Source organism: Daucus carota, chromosome 3 (assembly GCF_001625215.2).
Source record: "Daucus carota subsp. sativus chromosome 3, DH1 v3.0, whole genome shotgun sequence".
In the NCBI taxonomy this organism is placed as follows: Eukaryota; Viridiplantae; Streptophyta; class Magnoliopsida; order Apiales; family Apiaceae; genus Daucus; species Daucus carota.
The window spans coordinates 54307612-54327316 of NC_030383.2; the positions used below are offsets into that span (position 1 = coordinate 54307612).

At 32.6% G+C, this 19705-nt stretch overlaps 1 protein-coding gene across 1 annotated transcript; it reads right to left on the reverse strand.

The window, feature by feature from the left end:
* Positions 1-483: 483 nt before the first annotated feature.
* LOC108214598 (cucumisin) lies at positions 484-4600 on the reverse strand. Its single transcript, XM_017386693.2, has 10 exons — positions 3803-4600; positions 3537-3628; positions 3361-3452; positions 3018-3261; positions 2423-2933; positions 2219-2322; positions 1911-2129; positions 1587-1698; positions 1263-1476; positions 484-1164 (listed from the first exon to the last, which is right to left on the reverse strand). The coding sequence occupies exons 1-10, from the start codon at positions 3905-3907 to the stop codon at positions 641-643; spliced, it is 2217 nt and encodes a 738-aa protein (XP_017242182.1). The 5' UTR covers positions 3908-4600; the 3' UTR covers positions 484-640.
* Between the last annotated feature and the right edge of the window lie 15105 nt (positions 4601-19705).

Consider the following 19705-nt stretch of genomic DNA (forward strand, 5'->3'; position numbering starts at 1 on the left):
AATTATTTTATATGAAGTTTTATTACTTTTAAAATATATTTCAATTATTTTGTATTTTAATTTGTAACCAAGTTTTATTTATTATCAATAACAATTTTTTTAAAAAATATATCTTCTAATACCAAACACTGCACAAATTTATAAGTCAGATTATCCAAACACTCAAAAAACTTATAAGTTAAAGTTACCAAACACTTTAAAAACTTAAAAGTTTTACTCCTACTTCTCACTTTTACTCCACTTTTTTATTTTAAGCAAGAAGTCACTTCAAAATACAATATATTTACAATGAAATCAAACCTCCAGCTCAAGACATGCTATTTAACAACTGCATTTGTGTTAATTTGAATTTAACTATAACTCCCAGATCCTACAGGATATCTATACATATTCTCAATAGCACAATCTATGCTTTAATACTAGAAACAGATTCAACTTGTAACATGCTACCTAGCAAGAGATCAAGTATACAGTACTATAATGTTTAACAAAGAATAATTAAATTTGAATCAAAGAAATTATTTTGGTATTACATGAATGAAGTTCCTCTGGACTTTATGTACACTTGATGAAAGGATTCCGATTTTGAAATCCTAATCCTAATGGTTAATTGTGAGATTTATTTACACAAATAAATGGGTTATGTTGAGGAATCATACACAACAATGGGGCTCCTCACTTTATGTTTGCCATCATCCCACACAAAAGAAGCTGACACTTTAGCTCTATCTATCTGTCCTGCAATCTGGACTTTAAATGTCAACTTTTGTCCAATAGATGTGAATGACAGAATGCTCGGTTCGATTCGGATCTTTAGTGATGGAGGAGCTGTTATTTTGACGCTGTATTTTGATACTGGTGACCCAACATTGGTGACTCTCCTTGTAAAATTGTGACTGAAAGTCTGCAGTGGCGCGGTAGGGATGGCAAAAGAAGGTAAATTTAAATCTCCGGAAGCTCCAGTTGTTTTTTTGCAAGTGCTGTTATCTCCGGTGACACTTCGTAGAGTTGTTGTGTTGTAGCCTTGTGCACATAAAAACGTTACATAGTCGATTTCATCAGCATCGTATACTAAGCCTGGATTTAAAGCCTTAATGGGATCAATGTGGCCTGCACCATATGCAAATTCGCCATCCGGGTTTGTGGTAGAATTCAAAGGAAAGGCTGAAAAAACAAAAGTTATAGTTCACAATGTTAGTTGCTTGGATTTGATCAAGAATTTGGACTAATGTATATTGTAAGATTTCAGATTTGTATCTTACCAGTAGTCATGAGAGCAGATTTGATTGCAGCAGGAGACCAAGAAGGGAAAAAGGATTTGATATATGCAGCTACAGCAGTGGCATGTGGACAAGACATAGAAGTTCCTGATTTAATGTTGTACAAAACTCTTCTGTTGTCGCCATTTATTCCGGATAGAGGGGCAGCTGGAGACCATGCTGCTAGAATCCCAACTCCTGGTGCAGTAATATCTGGCTGTAACATAATCACAAGGTTTGTCAGAAGATTATTACAACTAATCGCGACATAATTTGTAAACGGAAATATTTATGGATGTGCCATATCTAGTACTTCAGTGTTCCTACCTTGAGAATTTCTGGTGTAATAGAGTTTGGACCCCTTGATGAGAAAGAGGCTACATATGGTGTTCTTTTCTCAACAGCTTCAACACTCTTAAATATAGTGGCAGTTGGGTTCCTGTTTATAAGATATCACAAGAATTAGTAACATTTTACTTTCAGAATATAGGAAATATAACCAAAGCATTTATATGCAAAATATAAATATATATGCATAAAAGACTATGACTAGAGTCTGGACACCAAGTCAAGTCCTGTTGAATGAATCATAGGTTTTTTTTTGCAAAAAAATGGATCGTTGAATCAAGAACAAATAGTCTTGGAAATTACCTTGTAGATCTAATGTATTTGAAAGCTTTATCACCATCGTCGACACCAAGGAAAGTTGCAGGAAGAGGGAAAGGTTTGGTGTTATCTCTATTTTCTGCATCTCTCATAATGGTTCCAGCTGCGCTAGACAAAAAGACTGATTCCCCGTTGCTCAATTCATCACACAGTACAATTTTACCCTTTACTAACTTCGAATCCAACGAATTTTTTCTACAATACCTGCAGATTCACAACCATATTTGAGTCTTTTGTATCGAAATCAACTTTCTAAAGCAATTTCTTTATTTATAATACAGCTTGATAATCACCTGGAATCAAACTTTGAAAAACCAGCCATAACATTTGGCACATCTCCACCATATACCAGAGGGTACTTCCCCTTTTTGCTGGTAAATGTGTTCACAGACACTCCCTAAAAAAAGCGACTCAACTTAATTAGTACGATGAACTTTTTATACATATCAGATAAAGTTATGTGAAAATACAAAGCTGTAAGAAACAGCTAAAAGTACCTCATAATTCAGGCCATTGCCAAGTTGCACCTTTGTCAAGAACTTCCTATCATACGTGCTAGCAGCAACTGAAAGAATCCAAGGCGAAACATTTGTGACTCTGCCAGGTTCGTTGCCACTATTACCAGCTGATGCAGAAGTCAATATCCGATTTTTCATGGCATGGAACGATCCAATAGCAATTGAATCTTGAAAATAATCAGTAGCAGCTCCTCCAACAGATATTGAAATAATATCAACTCCATCAGCAATCGCTTCATCAAACGCTGCAAGGATATCTACATCATTGCATCCATCAGACCAACAAACTTTGTACACTGCAATTCTTGCTGATGGAACCCCACCCCGTGCTGTTCCATTGGCAAGCCCCGTTAAGTTTGCGTTGCTAACATATCCTCCAGCAGCTATTGATGCAACATGTGTTCCGTGGCCTTGTTCATCTCTAGGAGATTTCACATCATTAATGTCTAAAAATCCAGCACTGCGAAAGTATTGAGCTCCTATAATTTTTCTGCATCAACAACATTGCAATATTAATAATCTGTCCTTTTTATTTTACTTCAGATTTGAAAAGTGAGTTTTCATGTTTAATTACTTGTTGCATGTGAAGTTGGAGGAAGATTGACAAGACCCTTTCCATTTCTTTGGTATTGGACTAAGTCCTTGATCTCGAAAACTATCAGACTCTGGAGAGATTCCGGTGTCTAAGACTCCGATTATAATGTCACTTTCCAAGGCTGTCCTGTTCACTTGTTGAGTTAATCCCATGAAGTCCCATGATCTTGTTGTATGCACTTGGAGTTTTCTGTTTGGAAATACAGAAACCACCCCCTCTAGTTCTGAAAAATACCAAAAAAAACATTCATATTAGTAAAAAATGTAATTTTATTACTAGCAACAAAATTTCAAATAAAAGGCATTGAGGTTTGAGTACTTACTGGCTACTCTATGTTTCTCCTCCTCCGTTAGCTTGGCCGCGAATCCGTTGAAACTCTTCCTATAGCTGTAGAGTAAAGAAGTAGATGCCTTGCTGCAAACGTGATAATAAAATATTAGGATTGGGTGAAATATTCAAATCGAAGTACGTGGAATTAGAATTTAAATGTTGAATCACCTGCCAATGACTCCATGAAGCATGGTTCTGTGTAGAGATGATGCCGATGCATGATCCACCTTTAGTGGGTCTCCCATGTACACGATATAAGTCTGCATAAACCGTAACATGCATGCCACAAGCTTAGTACTTTATATGTACAAGATTATCAACATAGTGTGTGTGTGAGAGAGAGAGAGATAAACGGGGAGAGAGAGGGAGGGGGAGAGAGAGAGAGGGAGGGAGGGAGAGAGAGAGGGGGGGAGAGAGAGAGAGAGAGATCAAACCTTATGAGTATTGCCATGATGAGAAGCTCCATTGATGATTTGGGATGACAAGAGACAAGTAAATGAAAGAAGAAGGCATGAAAGAAAGGAGATATTGATCTTCATTGAGGATATAATTGATGTTCAGTAAGATTTTTGTAATGAAATGACAGAGTAGAAGAATGATTGATGTTTAGTTAGAGTTTTGTAATGAAATGAGATAGTAGATCAAAGAATGATTTAATGGTTAGTTAGAGTTTTGTAATGAAATGACAAGAGTAGAAGATGTAAGTTGTATATATAATGGTAGAGCAAGAGGAGGAGAGGATGTCAACTACAAGCTGTTTGATGGAGTCAACCAAAGTTATACCCAATAATGGACAACGTTTTTCCGCTAGCCAAAGAAATTTTCTAAGAAACCAACAAGCCCTTTTAAAGGCGTACGCATTTAATATACGTAGAATAAGTATAACGTTTGCCACAGGGACAATCTACGCGATAGTTGACAAGAAAATATCAACTTTTTCAATACCAAATACCTTTTCTTTTAAATACGAATACATTCAGGGTGGATATAAGAAAAGATACCGGAGACACGTGTCCCCATTAAATTTTTCTTTTACATTTTTTTATCATTTTAAAATTTGCAAAACTATAAATATACCTCACAAAATTTAAAAATATATAAATGTTTTTCAAAAATTTGCTTGATGCCCCCTAATATTTGTGTGCTAGATCCGTCCCTGAATACATTACTAAAAATATCTATATAAATTATCAATTGTGACCATTTGAGGGGTACTCCGGATGTACTTTCTTTGGTTTATTTTTAACTAACTACTTATTATAAGTTGTTTAAAAATATTAAGTTACATGCCATTTTACAGTTTATATGTTAATATGTATTTATCATATTTATATTAGCTTTGCTTTGTAGGAATTCTATAATTTTTTTAATATCATATTTAGATATATAGGTGAGAATTTGAAATTATGCATGTTAGTGAAAATGTAAATCATATTTTTGAATGCCTTTTGCCATTTATTTTTAATTTGGTTCTATTTTAAAAAGAAACAAGTACACGTAATTTTTCATTTTTTGAAAAATGCTATCTATCTAAAAAATGTTTAATATATAATTGGTCACACTAATAGTAATAATAAGACATAAGACCCCGCATATCAATCAGTCGGTTAAAATTAGTCATTTGTTTGTCGGGAACAGCGGGACAGTAGCATTACCCCCATTCTTTAACAAGATTTCTAATTATGAAACCAATAAATCTTCGCGTACATCCTTATGCACTACTAATTCACTACCTATAATTTAGGAACAGTTCTAAATTGTACCCACGTCTAAGTCTTCAGGATTTTTTATCATTTCAGGTTAACTGTAGATTAAAAATATACTTACAAAAACTATAACCTAAATCTTTTTTTTTCTATTTTATTTATTTATTTTATGATCACATATTTAAATTTTATTATATAACTTTTTTATAATTTAATGAGCCTGATATATCTATAAAATAACTTATATTATGAAATTTGTTTAGGCGAGTGATAAAATATTAAATATTATATCATTCATTTTTTATAAAAACCTAATTTATATGCTTTGCCGTGCATTTTATTTTTATTATGTAAATATGATGTTTATTATGATAATTTTTTGAAAAGAAATTTATTCTAAAATAAATAATTTTAGCATGATTTGAAACAAAATTTATTTTTATTCATTCAAAAGAATGAATGCAGTGTGATATAAAATTATATTAAATTTTTGTATAATTATTTTTGAACATAACTATGTCAAGTAAAAATTATATATTTTATAGATATATTGATCTGAGAAATGTTTTTAACACATTTATATATTATATTATTTTTTCATAGAAATATAGAAAATATGATTAAGTGTCTTGTGATAAAAAAAACAAGATTTAAAACCAAACAAAATTGCATTAATAAAGAAATAATGTATATACATAAGTTTTTGATATCACTTATATTTTTATAGGTCTAATGGATAATAAAAATGAAAGAAAAACTGGACACGTGTGTTCTAATCTGTTCCTAAATTATAGGTCGTGAGTTAGTAGTGTATAAGGATGTACGCGAAGATTTACTCTTATGTTTAACTTGGCAGTAATGACTAATGACGCGTAAACAATTAAAGTTCTTTAATCCCGAAACGATCAAAACTGATGTTAGTAACACTGATGAGGTACGAGATATGTTAAATTATGATGAGTAGTCAATAGTTTCTTTTAAATAATGCTAATTATCTTTTTTGCGGTTGAAACTAAAATATTATATAAATTGATGACAAAATAATTACTCTACTACGGGCTCTCATAAAGAATTTCTACTTCTTTTGATAAGGTAAATATATTTTCTCCTAAAAGTGCTTGAAGTAGTATGTTGGGTATAATATTTCATCCGAATACTTGTATAAAATAAGAAATCATATTTATATTTATAAATACACCATATGATCTGAAATTAAATTAGTGCCCCCAACATTACGTCGAAGAATTAGGCATTTAGTCCAAACTTTGAAACGAACACGATGATATTTGTAGAGTACCTAATATATCATTCTTCGTGATATTTCATTCTTGGTTCATAAAGTAAAAGGTTTTTTTTTTCCAAGGTCAAAGTCACGGAGATAAAATCTATGCAAGTAATTGCAATTCACAAAATGTAGAAAAATCAAAAATCTTTTTTTTTTGAGGAAAAAAAATCAAAAATCTTATTTTGCAATATAACAAATATAAAAAATCTTCCCTTTCAGTATGTATGATTAGGACTTCTTCTTTTGCTTACGCGACCTTCGACCCCGGCGTTAATAAAATTCTGATAGTAACTTTTTCCAGAGTCTACACTAAAGTATATATATTTACGTCTCACCTAATTTATAAGATAATTAAATTTCAGTCAAAAACATCGTATTCTTCATACCGAATGAAAAAATATTGCAATATAACAAATATTACCATCATCAGTGTAGCATGTATTTAGAATTATCTCGAACGGAAAAAATAATATACCTCATGAGTGGACTTTTATTATTTAATTACACCTGCCAATTGTCAAAGTCCTACAATAAATTTTATAGAGATGATGCATCGATATTGAAATATATGTAGACCTATATTTTAGAGAAAGTCAACCATAAATATATAAAATTAGTAATTATCTGCTATATATAATCAAACTAAGGCGATGTCGTTGGTCATCGAGATATAATTATGGAGATTATTTCAAAAATATTCAAATTATAAAGCAATAATATTTGTAACCTTGTTTATAATTTCAATAACCTGAAAATCAACTATTTTTAATTAGCTAGCAACTTCGTTTACAATTTTGACCGTATTTTTAAAAGTAATTATAAAATATGAATATTTTTCAAATTTGCGCGCGTATTACTTGTATGCTAAATAGCTTCAATATATTTGAGTCTCCTCAACATTATTTGTTGGAGACATTATCTTCTAATTCTTTGCGAGTTTAATGAATTTCGTTACTTCCAAAAAAAAAAAGAAGTTTGATACACAAAACTATAAGACAAATCTCAATATCATTCTTAATAAAAAAAGAGCTAATTTTAGTATTATAATTAGATAAGAGAATAAGTATAAAGATTAGAAATATATAAGAATATAAGCCACTTAATTTTTAATATAAATTAATTAGTAGAAATATTCCAAGATATCATAGTATACATATTTTAAATAAAAATAGCAACAGATAAAGTATACAAAATAACATCCTAATATTGTTATAATATGTTTGTAATAAAATAAAAAAGTACAAGCATATAATTAATAAATTAAATATATAATAAGAAATTCACAAATGATAAATTTGTAAAACATCACTAAAATACAAAATTTATTCAGAAAATAATACATCAAAAAGAAAACGCTAAATATGAGTGCCACAAAACTAAATATGAGTGCCACAGAACAGAGAACAAGTTCCCCACTAGTATATCCAACATCACTTTGATTCAAACAAAAAGTTTTCAAAACCTCGCCATGAATAAATCTTGTTGTCAGGCAATATATTATGTTGTATCAAATATTTTGCTTTTTAAGAAAAAGAAAATTTTAGCTAAAGATAGTTGTAAAAAGTCATTAATATATAAAATTGCCTTTATTTATAAATGAACGGCGTAATATTTCATTTTAAATTTTATGTTTTAAAACTAAACCAATTATTATTTTCTGGTTGGGAAAGACTTAACCAACTTAAATGTTATAGAACCACAAACACTCCACTATGGGGATGAAATGTTGACCAAGGACTTCAAAAATCTATTGAACCGGAGCTTTTCTTGTCAATTGTCATTATCAATGGCTCACACGTTATTACCAATAATAACAATGTTGAACTTTTAGCCATTAGCAAGTTGTCTGGGGACTGGACTACTTCGTAACACATCTACATAACATTGCCCCAGTTAAACACTGCAGTTCCTGGTATTCTAAATGTGAGACCCGAGTTGAGAACTGTAGATCCTTACAGGTAAGGTAATAGTACAACATATGCTTCACGTTTTTTTTTACTGGTTTTTCGTTCTACTGGCGAAAAGAAAAACGGTCATATGCACTTCATCCGACACCAAAAACACAAATTGAAAAAGATATGTTGTAGTGACAATCATCCATTTCTGGGGAGAACTAGTACCTCTGTGATATACAGGCATTGAGACCATACATGCATATGACAATACATAAGAGCAATGAATATAGGTTCTAAGTTCTAACTAACGAGTAACAACTGTAAAGCTTTTTTAAATAATATAATTATTCTGAAGACTGGCTACTATAATTGTTCTGTGTTATTACTTAATATTTGTGACCAAGTTGTGATTATGATAGAATGGTATTGACATATTCAATTGACCATAATGATGGAAAAGTAGTAATGACGCGAATTTTTTTATGCAAGTCTTTTGTCAAGGGAAGAAAAATAAAATGAGACCATATTTTCTAAATTAAATGTTTATCAATAATGATAATGACATTACCAAACAATGACAAATAATGATGATGAAAAACAGACGCAGAGTTATGTTTTATTTTTGGGAATTCACTAAGCACCAACCTGAAGTAGGAAGAAATTAATGTCTGGACTCGTGAGAGGACAAATTGGCAACTATTATAATAACGGTTTACCAAAGTCACTAAAAGAAAACATACCAAAATAATTAAAAGAAAACACTGAAGGCTGCCTTAAGCATTAATTCACGACGACCAATGGTGTTGAAACCATACCCTGATGATGTAGCCTACTAGCCTTGATAATCGATAGACTTTGAGCAGTCTAGCAAACTATTGCCAGGTCATGTTTTCAGAAAAATTTGCAAAAAAAAGAAAAGAAATATAAATCTTTAACTCAAGGCTAATTGACTTTTACAAAATTTTGACTTTTGAAACCACCATTAGAAATGAAGTAGTAATTAGTTTCAAAAAAAGAAATGAAGTAGTAACTGTGTTCAAGCAAAAGTCAGCGCTGCATCTTTTCTCATTCAGATGAGAAAGACTTTTAACTTTACCTGATAAAATGGTAAAAAAAACACACTAAAAGAAGTGACAGACAAATAAACTATATTGGAAGTAATATCAAGACTTGCAGATCGTGGTAGTTACAACTCATTCCCGTTCTAATTATAATTTATAATCTGATTTTATTCATATAATAAGATTGTATAGTAATTCTATAGAAGTTTAATAGATAAAGCAGTCTAACCCACAAGAAGATCAAACTACCTCCTAACCTGCTAATGGTAACAAGCTGTCTTTCAGCATAGAATTCATAACCATCCTCCACAATCTGCACAAATATTATAACATCAAATCCTGTGCAAATTAACCATTGAAAACAGAAAATTAATGTTTAACCTGATGAGCACGAAAAACAAGGTCCAAGTCATGCTTCTCTATGAACTCTGATATCTTATCGGGGCACGGCGAATGGTGAGTGATAGTCCTTTATCATTCATTGCCCATCCCTTGACATTATTACTGGGATCTGACCAAAGTAAATCATAAAGCAAACCTATGCCGGGTATAGCATTTGTGGCAGGTTTTTGATCTGATCCAAAAAGACCACCATGCATGCACAATATCTAATCATCAGCAACAGCACACACAGGAAGACAGTTGAAACAGTCAGTGAAGGTTTTCAATAGTTTTACACTGAATCAGCATTTAGATTTATCATAAAATCCATATATTCTATCGATAGGCGTGCATTTATGGTTTCCTCTAAGAAGAAAAATCTTTCTGGACATTAATTTTTATAAGTAAGCAGGAGGCATATCGTTTCTAAACTTTGCTTGCTGCAATCTACATAATCCCCTAAAAACAAATAAAGCACCATACTTGAAGACTCCTAACAAATCACTATAATGTCATGAAAGTCACCTGGAACGAAAGCAATAAGGAGATTATATTATTATGGCAGCTGGTCCAGAAAAGTCGAATGTTGGTAACATATATCCGGTGGAAGAAATACACTGGACGAGAGAAACCCTAAAATGAGACAATTTTCCTCTAGATGACACCGTAGCTCCCCCTAAATATGCATCAAAAACTTACGGTTAAGCCATCCAATGATTTTTTCCGCTGATAGTATGCTCTGACATTGGTATGTCAGGGACCGGGCCCTATTATTACATATTTACAGTGAGCACATCTTCTCAGTACTGAGTTAACCACAGTGGTCTTGTTTAGCAGAAATAAACAACCACTGAAGTGAAAACAGCCTCAACCTCTATCCAAATCTATGTTTAAGCGTTAAGTTTTCACTCATATAACTATTTTTTGGTTAAAATTATGTTGACTTATTTGACCACCAGTCCACCACGCTGCTGTTAAAATTTCTCTCCATGTAAGTCATAAGAGAAGCAGCTGCTTATTTGTAAGAGTACCCAAAAGTGGTACAGTTTCTCAAATATCTTTCCTTTATATATTACTGCTTCAAATGCAGATACTCCCTGTCGCCCTGAGGCCTAAAGCTTTTTCCAGAGTATAATAAACACCCTAGATTTCTGTTTCTTTCTTCGATAACCCCAATCGCTTTGTTACGACAACTCAGTACCACTTCTAGTGGCCCCTATTCTCCCTATATCTTTTGGATTCCACGTTACCTTATACATGTATCAGCTTGGTCCTCTTTAGAGACAGAAGATTACAGTTTAAAAAAGCATTAGAAAAACAGATGAAGCTAACATTTCACATTCATGCTTTTTAGTATCACTAGTTCCTAAAAAAGTAATTTAGTTTTATGAAAATATGTGTGGCTTAATTTTCTGCAGTTGCATGATACTCCATATTAATTTAATATCACTCACTATTTTTACCACATCATTTTGGGACTAGTGACATTGATGAACCAATAGCAAAAATATTTAGTCATAGAATTATTATTTAGTTGCTTTAATTAAGACTCTGTATATTCTCATTGAATAGTCGATCAAAGAATTGCCAACAAACATGATAGCACCGTACAAGACCATCCTCCCAGACCATCTATTATGAGAGAATCAAAAACATAATTGCACATTCACTAGCATGATGCAAAACTAGATAGTCTGACTGCTAGATTCGAAGATCAGAGTCAGAGAAAATGTTTAGAAACCAATATTTCGACAGCAGCAAAAAATTGAGGATGTTTGGAGAGAGGACCAGCTCAAGTATTCTTCAAAGACAATAACGTAGCACCAAAATATGATGTACAGCAGGATATTCATTGGCGTAAACTACTAACTACACAATACTGATGTTCAGTGTACACAAATAACATCAGGGGGAGATTCTATCTGCATATAATCAATGAGTGAGCAATTGCCACAAAGGATCTCGAAGCACGTTCAGGTCAACCACTACATACACGCAGCAGAAAGAAGCATAAGGGTCAATCCTGTGATTAGTTTTGCCAGTGCAAAATTGTGTAATCAGGGTGATGGGACCATAATTTAGGTTGTAATGTAGCACCTGATAATAAATATACTGAAATCTATGACCAGCATCATTGTAAATTTTACAACATTGATGTTAATATCCACAAATGAGATATAATGTGACTAGAAGGATTTAACTTTCTTTTGAAAATTTTAATGTGGCCTTTACAACATTGATGTTGATATACACAAATGAAATTAGAGAAAATGTTTATATTTAATCTTAAAGAAACAAAGAGTCCATAGACATGCCATATGACATCCAGGCTTTTCTTACAATATATATTCTTTGTGAAGGATCAAATTCTACCTAATTTTAAAAAAATAAAATAAAATTCTAACTAAGATATTGACAAGGAGTGGTCATGGTCATACTCAAGGACCATGTATTCTACCAAAGATTATATTTTTATTCCCACAACCAAATGAAAGCAATTGCTTCAGTGCCATAATGTCAAAATTCAACTACATGAACAAAATCACTGCACGTCACAAGTCACAACCAATTAGGGCCACCACCAAGCCTTATATTCCATCAGCATTCTTCATCTTATTAATAATTTTATTTGGGTCCTGGTCCTTGGCAGTCATGGACCTTTTAACTAGCATACTAAATTCTGGCTGTTGGATGAATATCCGACATCCAGCGGCCCAGGATTACTACATTTTTTTTAAACATATCTAGCGCATTTTAACTGGCAGACGGGGACTTGTCCAACGGTTAGGCATCCAGTGGCCCAGGATAATAACATTTTTTTTAACATGTCGAGCATTTTTTAACTGCTGGTCCAACACTTTTTAACCACCGGACGGGATCATTTTACCCGTTCAGCGGTTAAAAAGCGCTAAACATATTAAAATTTTGTTATAATCCTGGCCACTGGATTTGCTACTTAAAAGGCCCCTGGCAAGGGACCAGGACCTATTTAATTTAATTTTAGCATCAATGTAAAGCTTATTGAGTTGTTTATTGGTTACTGGCTCTCGCAACCATATCACAACCGCCTTAGAAACTTATTACCTCTGAATAAAAAAAAATCCCAGACATGTACTAAGATAAATCCCTCGACTATAAATCCTAACCGATACAAAATAATAACCTCATTACCCTTGCATTATAGACTAGTCGATACCCCTCGTCTCTTCACATCACTAGCTTAAGGGTTCCAGCTAGGAGGAATGCGTTGAACTGACTAGGCTCATTATGGTGTCTGAGTATCAGAGAATGTATATGAAAACCTCCCAAAACCTGCTTGTCTTTTGACACACACACTCTCTCATCCTCTCAGAGTATCAGGAAACGCACATTTCATACTATCATGTTAAGTCCCACTATGATATTAAAATCTAATTATTATGCCAGCAAACTAAGACCAACAATGCTCAATTTAGCAATTATCCGACAAACCCATATTAAAGATCACAACTTCTGACACAAAAACAAGAATGAATCAAAACGCAGTTACCAAAAACATTAGAAAAAACTAGGATAATAATAAAAAAAAACATATAAAACAAGAAAAGAGTAGTACCACAATATTTGATGGCTGCTTGAAATTCAAGATGGTTGGTTAATTTGAGCTGCACATGCTTCCCCGGCTTTGAATCGAACTGTACAGACTTCCCCAGCTTTCTTAATTTTTGGGCTGTTTGGCGGGAGGCGAGGGAAAAATAACGGGGTTTCTAGAATGGTTAGGGTTAGGTATCAATTGATCCTCAAAATGATACCGATAGAATGAAAAAAAACGGCGTTCATTTCAGTGATCAAGTTAATACTAAGTCCAAAACCTCTGTTGTAAAAAAGTATATATTTTTTAATATTTTATAAAAATATCAAAATTTTAAAAATACTGCAACACTTGCAACCACATGCAATAAATATAGTTGTAACTCTTATGGGCCAATTAACTGAACTACATGTAGTTGTACGCCATATTTTTATAAATATTTTTTAGAAGTTAGTATTTCTTGCAAATATTTTTGAAAGATAGTGAAATTGCAAAAAAACTTGGAAAAAAATATTATAGCTGACAAATTTTTAAAAAGTAATATTAATATTGTTCACTTTATTAGTGTGAAACGGGGAGATAATGAAATTAAAAAATTTAAAGAAATTTTATGAAAAAGAAGGGAGAATGATAAAATAATAATTATATATGAGTATGGCTAAGTCTTTTATGACGAAGATGATAGAGAAATATGTTATTCGTGGAATGATGATTGGGAAATATGTTAGTTCACCTTGAATGAGTATTTCTTGCAAAAATGTGAACCAGAATTTTAGTCCAAATAGGAACGTTATCTCCAAATTTGAGCACATAATTTACTCTATTCCGATCTATTTCATATAAAGTAAACACAATAGTACAAATTTAATTTTAATTCCAATTCCCTTTTTCATTTTATATAACTAAACACATCAGTGTAGTAGAATTATGGGTATTTATGAAATATACTTCATTTTATCATCATAATTGCAATAATACAATACCCCTGCAAATATTGTAAATTTACGGTTTCCTTCAAACACTAACTCAAAACTTTGCATAAATACGATTTCTATGCTTTCTCTATCTTCTCTCCATTTCCGTGCTCGCTGTCTCTCCTCAATTTCCCTCCATCTCTCCATCTCTCTATCAAATTACAATCAAAAATTATTTTCATCTCTCAAATTCGTCGATCCCTTTCTCTTGATTGTGATGAAGTAAACAATGTTTATATTACAGCATATCAGATTATATCAAATTGTGTTGTGTTGAATTTGAGCAAATCAAATCAAAGATGGGGCTGTGGGTTGATGATGGTGGTGACTACAACTGTGAGTGTGTCGAGGTTGGAGTGTGGTTGATTATGTTGTGTTGGGTTTGAGCATATCAAAGCAGATTAGAGATGGGACTGTGGGCTGGTAATGGTGGTGATCGCAGGTGTTTAAGTTTGAGTATAATTGATTTTGTAGTTGATTTTGTAGTTGATTTTGTGGTTGTTTGTTTGTTGTTGCTATCGGCCCCGCAGGGGCATTTATTTTTACCCATTTGCAACTAGTTGCAACTTATTATGTAACTAAATGTAATTTTTAAAAGATTTTTTCAAAATTGCATTTGTGGTTGTATATGTGGTTGCTAGCAGTTGCAGATATGGTTGCATATGCAACCTCTATATTTTTGCAAACATTTTCTGAAATATAGTATTTTTGCAGTTTATTTTAAAAAGTTACAGTATTTTTGCAAAAAAATCGTTTAGACTTGGGTATTTATGAAAAAGCCGTAGAATTATACTGATAATAATTTATAAATTTGAACTACTTATGATGGATTAGAGATAAAATATAACAAATTTAAAATATGATTTGAGGACTTTCAAATTTGTTTTAATCTATGATTTAAAATCCTTTTCTTTATTATATAAATTTATGATAATTTTGATATAATTTATATTTCATTTTATTACAAAATATTAATAATTTTTTTAAATTATAAATTATATTAATTTATAAAATAGTAAATAAAGCGTATGGTAATAAACATAAATATATTTGATTCTCCAAAAATTATATAATATTACAATATTAAAAAAGTTATATGCATAGATAGTTATGGCTCACCACCATCATCAGCCCAAACCCCACCCCACCTCTGATCTTCTTTGATGATCAAAACTAACACAATACAACCAATCACACTGTCCACCCCATATATCACAACACCACCCTCACCTCTTTAGAACCATCCCCACAAACAATTACTCTCCCCAACCCAGCGCCATCTTTGACAATCTGATTCCGGCGAGCTTAATGTCGGAAACTGCAAAGGGGGAGAAAAAGTATGTGAGAGAGAAATTAACTTTGAAACGGTCATGTTATAAATGAAAGAGATGAGAGAGGGGGAGAATGTGAGAGAGATGATTGTGAGAGACAAAGCGAAAGAAAAGAAGGAAAGAGGGAGGACACTGAGAGGAGTGAGAAAGCAACGATGGAAATCGTATATCTGCAAATTTTGAGTTTTGTTTTGAAGAAAGTCGTAAGTTTGCAATGTTTCTCATAGTTTCTCATAGTATCGTATTATTACAATTAGTATACGAAAAGGTGGGTATATTTCATAAACACCCTAAACTAATCCATAAATTTGTAAATTTTTCGGAACTCGTCTCGCTTCTTAGAAAAAGAAAAGGTAAGTGATTAGTCGAAAGATTATCTATATTTATTTTTAAAATTCTTTTTTAAAAATTATAAAAAACTAAAAAGTATATATACAATAGTACATACAATGGATATAATGGGCCTGTTTGTTTACCGGAATCACAAATTGCTTCCGGTCTTTTCTTTTCTTGACCCGTTTGTGTAAATAAGTAGAAACACTTTTAAAAAGCTGAGAATGTTGGTTTCTCTTTCAGAGCTATTTTTTTTTCAAACACATTATTAATTTATTTATTTATCAATTCTACTCCATTTCTTTAATTTAAGTAAGAAGTCACTTATTTCAAGTTACCCCGAACGACCCCAATAATTTACGGCATGACAAAAGATGTAAAGGGAAATTTACCGCATCCCTATTTTACCGAATACGGAATATTTATACGATAGATTTGGTTGGAAGGAAAAAAGGGAACCTATAAGATTTGAACATTAGATCTGGCAGCCTTTGTTTTATTTTTAACGGAAAACGAATGCGTACGTTAAAGTAGGGGACGGATACACAGTGTCTAAGAGCATCTCCAACGGCGTTGGCTATAATCGTCGGCTAAATTGGACCTGTAAGACATTATGTAAAATTTGCTGAACCTGTAGGACATTTTGCTTCAATGGTACTGGCTATATTGGTTGGGTATAATTTAAAAATAGTATGTTATTAATATTTTAAATTGTTAAAATAAAATATATCAGTTCGATATGGTAATAAATGATGTACAATCTTCCTACAGATTTTCTTACAGACCTGTAGAGGTTCGACAAATTTAGCCATCCATAGGAGGTTGGCTAAATTTATAGACAACAGCTGATCATGGTTGGAGTTCAGTTTTTGGAGCTGTTGGCTATATTTTTTTATTTTTAGTATGCCAACTCACCTTTTAGCCAAGGGGTTTAGATGGTTGGAGATGCTCTAATATACTACACGTTTACCTCTTTATATTTCCTCGAAATATTTATTTCGTGCTAAAAAGTACACCTTGTTTTTACCAGAAGAAATGTTATGTATATATGTCTTTGATTTTATGTGCTTACTTCGTGCAAACATAATTAATACTCCCTCCATCCCTATTTATTTGTCCACTTTGGAAGTAAAAACGTGTCCTTATTTATCTGTCCATTTATATAATCAAAGCAAAATATTTCATTTTTACCCTTGTTTATGTTTTCAACGTGACTGATAAACATGTTAGTTTAATGTCAATAACTCATCTAAAAATGTGAAGAGTCTTTGACTTTGTTCTTCTAGCTATAAATATCATGACTATTACTCATTGATTCATTAAATTTGTATTGGATAATGGAGTAATCCCACCAGTATTTTCCTACAATTAAAGCATTAAATAAGGGTATTGCTGGAAGTTTCTTATAAACTTAAATTTTCTTAATATGCGTGAAAATATTAAAAATGGACAGATAAATAGGGACGGAGGGAGTATTATCATTATATGTAAATTAATATTATATTTTTATATTAGTATTTTATTTCGAATTTGATTATTATATATTAAATTATTTTTGAGCTTTTTCATAAATTTGCTAAGTAGTCTTAGTAAATAATTAGTATATAATTTTTATTTCTTATCATAAATTATATATTATAATTATTACTTTCTATAATTTTATACTAAAAAGGATTAGTCATTTAGTTATGCACTGAGTTTCCATATCACTGGGACCTTAAACTTAAAAAAAGTGCTTTTTATTAGACTAAAAATGAGAGTAAACTAAGGGGCCGTTTGTGCGAACTTAAAATAAGTGCTTATTGCTTAAAATAAAAAATGAAGTAGAAGTTAGAAGTAATTTAAGAATAATAAGTGATAAAAGTGTTTGGGAAATAAGTAGAAGCCGTGAGACAAAAGCTTGTAATCGTAGCTTTTTTTAAGTACTTCTTGACTTCTTACACAAACGGTACAAATAAGTGCTTCTAACTTATAATTCAGAAGCCGGGCTTATAAGCCCGTGCCAAACACCCACTAAGTGAGTGTTTGGCAAACTTAGCTTATTGCTTATTTGAACTTCTAACTTATTTATGTAGCGTTTGGCAACTTAAGAAAAGTACTTAAAATAAGGGCTTAAAAGCCCAAAAAAAGCTAAAAAACCTAGTTTTTTTTTGGGTTTGGAGCTTATTATAACAAAATAAGTCACGAGTACCCAGACATTTTTAATAAATTATAAGTTCAAACCAACTTTTCACTTATAATCCAATTCTTTACTTTAAGCAATAAGTCACTTCTTTTGGTATGAAATAGAGTAGAATTCCTCAGATAAAAATCAGCATTCATATTTTACACAAACAGATTAAAAAAATGTAAAAGTATGCCCGAAGTCTTGTTTACCAAACAGACAGAACCAGCCGGCTACTGCATCCTTTTATTTGTTTTAGCAGGGGGAAGAGGAGAGTACTATTATTGCCAAGAACAGGTTCACGTCTTCATCAAGACTTCAACTGCATGTATTATTAGGTAGTATAAATAAAAAAGAAGATGACTTCATCAAGGTTGACATGCACGATAATATTCACTTACATAAATATATAAAAAGAGGAGCCTTTAGTTTGCCACTTTATTGAAGGTGTCCAGCCATTTTTATGCCCTGAGAAAAAGCAAACAAGTGAAAAGATGCTAGTTGGCTGGGGATGGGAATAAGTGCTCTATCGATCAATGTGAAATACACTTTCAGGCTGTCGTGATCAGATTATTCTATATACTACAATGTACTGCTACCATTTCCTTTGATTGATCCAAGACCAACTCACCCATATCCTACATGCATACGCATCGTGTTTTTGTATATGCTGTCTGCTTTTTAGTTGTGTCATGCAAAGTTTGTGTTACAAGATACATGTTGGGATCAGAATTAGATCGTACATGATCTTGTTACTGTGATTTGTGTAAGTGCCGTTTTACTTTTTTCTGCTTCATGTGCCCAAAGAATAATTCACTTTTTTTCTTACCTTTTGATTTGTTCATCTCCGATCTAGTTGCTCATTGGCTAATCCTAGGCTCAGCCCTCCGGGGTCCGGGCATATGTATATGTCATTGACAGCTAGAGCTGAATTCGAGTCGGGCGGCTCGCGAGCTCGCCCGGCTCGAACTCGTTTAAGTAGACTCGACTCGGCTCGTTTAGTTAAACGAGCCGAGCTCGGGCAAAGGTTCCGGCTCGTTGAATTAAACGAGCCGGCTCGACTCGACTCGTGAAATTAAACGAGCCGAGTTCGGGTAGAGGTTTAGACTCGATTAAGTGTAAAATTAAACGAGCCGCTCGCCCGACTCGCTAAAACCGGCTTGTTTAGCTAAACGAGCCGACTCGACTTGATTCGTGAAATTAAACGAGTCGAGTTCGGGTAGGGATTTAGACTGATTAGTTAAACGAGCCGGCTTGGCTCGGCTTGATTAATTTCGGCTCGAATTACGCCCGGCTTGAAACTCGGCTCGCTCGGTCGAATTACACCCTGTTGACAGCGGTGTGAACCAGTCCATTAGTTTGATTAGTTTGTAAATTCTTCATTGAAAAATTATTATAATTACGTTGGACAATCAAGTTCGAGATATTTGAATACTAATGTACTGAACCAATTCTCCCGATTTCAAGTCTCAGATTACTGTCTTGTTTCCCCAGATTGGCCAGACAGTAATAATTTTTGGGTCTTTCCAGTGTGTGCCCATATATAGGCACACATTATACACTAAATTTGATGAGATTAGTGGATTTTAATTGGTGGACTTGGTGTAAATGCAGGGGTGCATCTTTATTTATGATT